The sequence below is a fragment of the Macaca fascicularis genome, chromosome 14 (assembly GCF_037993035.2).
Source record: "Macaca fascicularis isolate 582-1 chromosome 14, T2T-MFA8v1.1".
Lineage (NCBI taxonomy): Eukaryota > Metazoa > Chordata > Mammalia > Primates > Cercopithecidae > Macaca > Macaca fascicularis.
In genome coordinates, this window is record NC_088388.1 from 71,228,827 (window position 1) to 71,235,758 (window position 6,932).

Consider the following 6,932-nt stretch of genomic DNA (forward strand, 5'->3'; position numbering starts at 1 on the left):
CCCACCCCTGACTGGCATCCAAGCCCCACTCCATCTGCTCTCATCTCATTCCAAAGACCTTATCTTCCAACCAAGCTGGCCACTCAGAAAGCCCCTGCTCACACCATGGTGCCCTGAAACTCTAATTTCCATTCCCTGAAGCCTTTGCATGGAATATAATCCAAGTCTCACACATTTACTGAGCACCTACTAAGTTCCAGACACTGTGATGGACAAATGATGTCTAGGTATTAGGGAAAGTTGCTGGTATAACCTGAAAAAACAAAAGAGAAGATACATTTCCTGCTCTCATGGGGCTCACAAAGTCACTCTCCTTTTCATTTCTACTTCATCCTTCAGAACTCAAGTTCGAATTTCCCATCCTCTGGGGTCTCCAACACTTCAGGAAGGCTTTCCTGACCCTACTGGCCCTCTGATCCCCCAACAACACACAGCACCACTCACCAGCCCTACATTCCAACTGCCTGCACTATCCCCTTGACTGATTTTGTGTTAAGTTAGGACTTCCCACACACCTAGCCTAAAACTAGACGCACAGTGGGTACCCCCAAAAATGCTGGAAGTTACAGGATTACAGCATGCCTAAGCTAGATGCCCTTAGCGTCTATGTCAACACCCTCATTTTGTAGATGAGGAAACAGAAAACCACTGAGGAGACGCAAAAGTCCAAATTCACAATGAGAGTTAGACACAGAACCAAAACAAGATCCCCAATGTTGTCTCTCCCAGACCAAAGTCCTTCCTTTACAACTGGCCACATCAAACGAATGGAAGTCAAGGCACTCCCCACTCCCCCATTCTTGCTCCAAATTCTCAGAGCTTGGGGTGCACGGAATCTATGGACACCATGCCTCAGTCTGTCTTCTTGATGAATGACTAAGAACCTGAATGGCTGGATTCACATAGGTCATAGGTCTGGCTCTCTGTCCACTCTCTCAGCTGCTGCTTAGCTTCATGGATCCAGATGAGATGCTAATCAGGATCAGCCAGTCCCCCAGCAGTTGCCCTTGGGCCTCCAGGAATCCACCTTCCTTCTCCTACCAACTATCCCACATGGCAAGATCACCTAACAGCATGTGAGACCAGACATAGCAAAATCCTGACACTGACAGACTCAGGCCGCTTAACTCCAAAAGGAATCAAAATAACAGTACTGTAAAAATGTTAAGAAATTATCTTTCACTATATAAATAAATTGGCCAGGAGCGGTGGCTCACACCTGTAATCCCAGCACTTCAGCAGGCCGAGACAGGTGGATCACGAGGTCAAGAGATCGAGACCATCCTGACCAACAGCTAAAAACACAAAAATTAGCTGGGCATGGTGGCGCACGCCTGTAGTCCCAGATACTCGGGAGGCTGAGGCGGGAGAATAGCTTGAACCCGGGAGGCAGAGGTTGCAGTGAGCTGAGATCGCGCCACTGCACTCCAGCCTGGCGACAGAGAGACTCCATCTCAAAAATAAATAAATAAATAAATAAATAAAGGTCAAGGTGGCATTAAAACCGAGTCAGGTTCTTCCTGACTCTGGCACGTTTGGTGACGGGGGTTGGCAGGGGGCAGTCTGGCAACTTCTCTAAACCATCTAGAAGTTGCCCTTAAAACACCCCATAGTTTCCGTTTCCTGGAGATCTCAGGAAGGAGGAATCGGACCACGCAGAATATGAGAAACATAAGGGGACCATGCTGTAATATTAGATGTTTAGTCCAAGATCCCCATTGTACAGATGGATAAAATCATGCCCAGAGAGGGGAGGCGGATCTATGATAGGAGATTATACAACTCTGAGGTGATGAGGTCTCTAGGGCAACACCCTGCCCCTGTAACCAGATGATGTCTGAGTCCCTCCAAGACTTAGGCTCTAAAGATCTAAACCTATAAGTACCTCCCACCCTTCTAAGATACGAAGTTAGGACAATCTTCCCGCCTCTCCCTTCCTCAGATCCAGATCTCATAATCACCCTTGTTGGACGGACTCTTGCTGTAGCAATGAACAACCAGCGCTGTGGCCAGGGCCCACATGCTCAGTCCGGCCCTGTTGGGGACCCCGTTCCAGCTGTCCTGTCCTGGAAGTGTTTCTTCGGGGCCAAGAAGGCGTCCCCAAGTGGCAGCCGCGAGGCATTTGGTATCGAAGCGTCCTCCCTGGCGCCCCCAGGTGGCTGCCCCGCGTCCGGAGAACAAGGCCGGCGATGTTCCAGGGCGCCCCCCGGCGGCTGCCCTCAGCCACTGCGGCTCCCCGAGACTCCCAGTGGTCACATTCGGGCCGGAAGCACCTCCATGGCCCCGGAGCGTTGGGGACCTGAGCAGCCGGAGGAGTAGCCGTGGCGCCAGTGCTTTTCTCCTCAACACCAGGGACCCCAGCATCGTGACAGCTGCTTCGATAACCCCGCGGTGCCGGCCCCTGTGCTGGCCACGTCTAACATGGCTGCCGCGGCGCGTTCGAAGACGCCGCGAACAGGGTGGAGTTGCGCACTACCTCACGGTAGGGGTAGTCCACAGCCCTAAGCCTTTTCCCAGCTGGAGAACAAATAAAATACGCTTCCCAGAAGGCTGTGGGACTACGTCACAATGACTGCAGACTTATAGGAACCCGGGGCATGTTGGGAAATAGAGTTCGGGTGAAGGGGCGTGGCGATTAGAGCTAAAGATTAGAATCCCACGATTTCTTTCCTAGTTTAGTTGAAGCACACGACACGATTTTTTTTTTTTTTGAGACGAGTCTCGCTCTGTCGCACAGACTGAAGTGCGGTGGCGCGATATCTGCTCACTGCAACCTTCGTCTCCTGTGTTGAAGCAGTTCTCCTACCTCAGCCTCCGGAGTAGCTGGGATTACAGGCGCCCGCCACCACGCCCAGTTAATTTTTGTATTTTTAGTGGAAACGGAGTTTCACCACGTTGGCCAGGCTGGTCTCTTAACTCCTAATCTCAGGCTATCCGCCCGCCTCTGCTTCCCAAAGTGCTGGAATTAGAGGCGTGAGCCACCGCGCCCGGCCCACAATATAATATATATGTATTTTGTTTGTTTTGTTTTGAGACGGAGTCTCGCTCTGTCGCCAGGCTGGAGTGCAGTGGCGCGATCTCGGCTCACTGTAGCCTCCGCCTCCTGGGTTCAAGCGATTCTCCTGCCTAAGCCTCTCGAGTAGCTGGGCGCTCGCCACCACGCCCAGCTAATTTTTGTATTTTAGTAGACACAGGGTTTCATCATGTTGGGCAGGATGATCTTGATCTTCTGACCTCGTGATCCGCTCGCCTTGGCCTCCCAAAGTGCTGAAATTACAGGCGTGAGCCACTGCGCCCGGCCCGAGGCACTCAAATATTTTTTTCAGTGAATGGATTACTCTCACCTTATTAGTGTGGGAGAGTATATGAGCTTTGGCATTCAGGCAGACGTGGATTTTAATTTTGACTCTTGCATTTACATGCGTGACCTTGGATAAACTCCCTTTACCTCTCTGGTAGTTAATTCCTCATTATTGTTGAAGATAATTCCTACCTTCAAGATGATTGCTCGTATTAAATAAGATAATACGTAGGAAGCCCCTAACACTGTTCCTGGCTCACAGTAGGTCTTTAAGAAATGGTAGCGGCCGGGCGCGGTGGCTCAAGCCTGTAATCCCAGCACTTTGGGAGGCCTAGGCGGGCGGATCACGAGGTCAGGAGATCGAGACCATCCTGGCTGACACGGTGAAACCCCGTCTCTACTAAAAAATACAAAAAACTAGCCGGGCGAGGTGGCGGGTGCCTGTAGCCCCAGCTACTCGGGAGGCTGAGGCAGGAGAATGGCGTGAACTCGGGAGGCGGAGCTTGCAGTGAGCTGAGATCTGGCCACTGCACTCCAGCCTGGGCGGCAGAGCGAGACTCCGTCTCAAAAAAATAAATAAATAAATAAATAAAAGAAATTGTAGCTATGATTGTATTCTCTGCTCTGTGTATTCTACACTTCCTCCAGGCAAATACTGAACTTCTCATTTCCACATCCCTTAGTAAGACAGGAATGAATGAACGACTATTATTCTGCGGTTTTTTTGAGACAGGGTCTCACTCTGTTACACAGGCTGGAGTACAGTTGCCACTGCAGCCTCAACCTCCTGGGCTCAAGGGATCATCCCATCACCTCAGCCTTCTGAATAGCTGGGACCATAGCTGGGACCACAGCTGGCACCACTGTGCCTGGCCAATTTTTTGTTATTATTATTACTTGGGTAGAGACTAGGTCTTGCTATGATGCCCAGCCTGGTCTGAACTCCTGGGCTCAAGCAGTCCTCCTGCCTCAGCCTTCTAAAGTGCTGGGATTACAGGCATGAGCCACTGCGCCTGGCTTTAATAACTTTTTTTTTTTTTTTTTTTTGAGATGGAGTTTTGTTCGTTGCCCAGGCTGGAGTGCAATGGTGCGATCTCGGCTCACTGCAACCTCCACCTCCCAGGTTAAAGCGTTTTTCCTGCCTCAGCCTCCTGAGTAGCTGGGATTACAGGCATGCGCCACCACACCTGGCTAATTTCTTTTGTATTTTTAGTAGAGACGGGATTTCTCCATGTTAGTCAGGCTGGTCTCCAAACTCCCAACCTCTGATGATCCACCCGCCTTTGCCTCCCAAAGTGCTGGGATTACAGGTGTGAGCCACCGTGCCTGGCCTTGAATAACTATTTTTAAAGCATTTTTAAGGCCTGGCGCGGTGGCTCACGCCTGTAATCCCAGCACTTTGGGAGGCCGAGGCGGGTGGATCACGAGGTCAGGAGATCGAGACCATCCTGGCTAACACGGTGAAACCCCGTCTCTACTAAAAAACACAAAAAATTAGCCAGGCGCGGCGGCGGGCGCCTGTAGTCCCAGCTACTTGGGAGGCTGAGGCAGGAGAATGGCGTGAACTCGGGAGGTGGAGCTTGCAGTGAGCCCAGACCGTGCCACTGCACTCCAGCCTGGGTGACAGACCGAGACTCCATCTCAAAAAACAAAACAAACCATTTTTAAAGCACTCAATAATGAAAGCATTTTGACCTTTCTGTTTTGAGAGATTTTCAGTACATACTATTTTGTTAACCACCTCATTCACTATAGCAACTTCACTTTCCCTGTATTCTTGAAACATTTCTGCCTCCCAACTTAGGGTGGTCACAGCAGGAATATCAGTCTCTGAAAGCTCCCATTACCAGATGCAGAGTTCAAACCCTCTCATTGAAGACACATCCCAGGGCCCTTCAGTTTACTTAGCAATGTATAACTTTCAAAGCACTTCCCCATTGATTCTCTCATTTGATTTTCACAGATACCATCTGCAAGGGGTTCAAGGAAGGGTTTAATTACTATCAGTATTTGGTAGGGATACAGAAAAACTTAAATTATCAATCTCTGAGTGGGGGATGTAGTGAGAAGTATGGAAACACCCATCAGGGTCGTGTGTGCTTGCTCACGTGCCTGTAATCCCAACACTTGGGGCAGGAGTTTGAGACCAGCCTGGGCAACATAGTGAGATCTCAGTCTCTGCAAAAAATACAAAATTAGCCAGGCATGGGGGTGTACACCTATGTAGTTCTAGCTACTCAGGAGGCTGTGGCAGGAGGATCCCCACGCTACTGCACTTCAGTCTAGGCAACAGAGTGAGACCCTGTCTCCAGAAAAAAGAAAAAAGAAATAAAATTAAAAACAAACAAAAAAACCCCACCCATTAGAATCAGCTGGGACTCAGAGTGAATTCCATATGGTCAATAACCAATCCAGGGCCAGGCACAGTGGCTCACGCCTATAATCCCAGCACTTTGGGAGGCTGAGGTGGGAGGATCACTTGAGGTCAGGAATTCAAGACCAGCCTGGGCAACATGGTGAAACCCCCTCTACCAAAGATACAAAAAATCAGCCGGGCGAGGTGGTACGTGCCTATAATCCCAGCTACTCGGGAAGCTGAGGCAGGAGAATAGCTTGAACCCAGGAGGCAGAGGTTGCAGTGAGCCAAGATTGCGCCATTGCACTCCAACCTGGGTAACAGGGCGAGCCTCCATCTCAAAAAACAAACACACAAAAAAGTCTTACGTCACATTTTAACAGATTTCAACTCAGGATGGCTTCCTTTCGGTCTGCTCAGAAAGCAAGAATTTATATCAGGTTCCAATTACCCCACCTTGGCCCTAAGCTTCTGTTAGGTTGGGAGACAGAAAACTCCAGTTTTAGTTTGTAATAAGATAACTGGGGGATATCTAAATGGGGTTTAGGAGGAGGCAGAAAGTGAAGAATCAATACAGTTCCTGTGGTCAGCTACCTCTGGCATGGAGCTGTAGGCCATTTGGTACTACACATTTTAATAAGTTTCTGGGAAAAAACTTTTCCAGAAAAACAAAACAACAACATATGCATACATTTTTAAACAAATAAGTAAAGAGTAGCTGGGCTTTTCACTGTTTGAGAAAGAAGTTATAAATAGGGGAAAAAGAAAGCTAAAATGAACCTTGTGGTATTGAATTGGATTCAGATGTATCAGCATAAACTCACGGCTTTAATTTTATTTTTACTTTATTTATTTATTTTTGAGACGGAGTCTTGCTCTGTCACCCAGGCTGGAATGCAGTGGCGCGATCTAGGTCACTGCAACCTCCGTCTCCCAGGTTCAAGTGATTCTCCTGCCTCAGCCTCCTGAGTAGCTGGGATTACAGGGATGTATCACCACCCAGGTAACTTTTGTATTTTTAGTAGAGACAGGGTTTCACCATGTTGGCCAGGCTGGTCTCGAACCAGCCTGATTGGTCTCAATTGGTTATTGACCATGTGGTTTTGCCATGTTGGCCAGGCTGGTCACAAACTCCTGACCTTAAGTGATCTGCCTGTCTCGGCCTCCCAAAGTGCTAGGATTACAGGTTAGAGCCACCATGCCCAGCCATAAAACTCATGGTTTTTAAAAATAGATACAGACAGATCAATACAGAAATATAAATATGTAAGCATG

At 48.9% G+C, this 6,932-nt stretch overlaps 1 protein-coding gene across 10 annotated transcripts in view; it reads right to left on the bottom strand.

The window, feature by feature from the left end:
* CLPB (ClpB family mitochondrial disaggregase) overlaps window positions 1-2,418 on the bottom strand; it is a 148,296-nt gene extending 145,878 nt beyond the window's left edge. For 9 of the 10 annotated variants that reach the window (XR_012423471.1, XR_012423470.1, XR_012423469.1 and 6 more), the window contains exon 1: window positions 1,962-2,418. Coding sequence is in view for 4 of the 10 variants with exons in the window: in XM_005579000.5 (XP_005579057.1) it covers window positions 1,962-2,364 (403 nt within the window). In the remaining 6 variants the exon portion in view is untranslated. The remainder of the gene's footprint in view (window positions 1-1,961) is intronic. The other variant, XM_045371366.3, reaches the window with a different exon arrangement.
* Window positions 2,419-6,932: the final 4,514 nt, after the last annotated feature.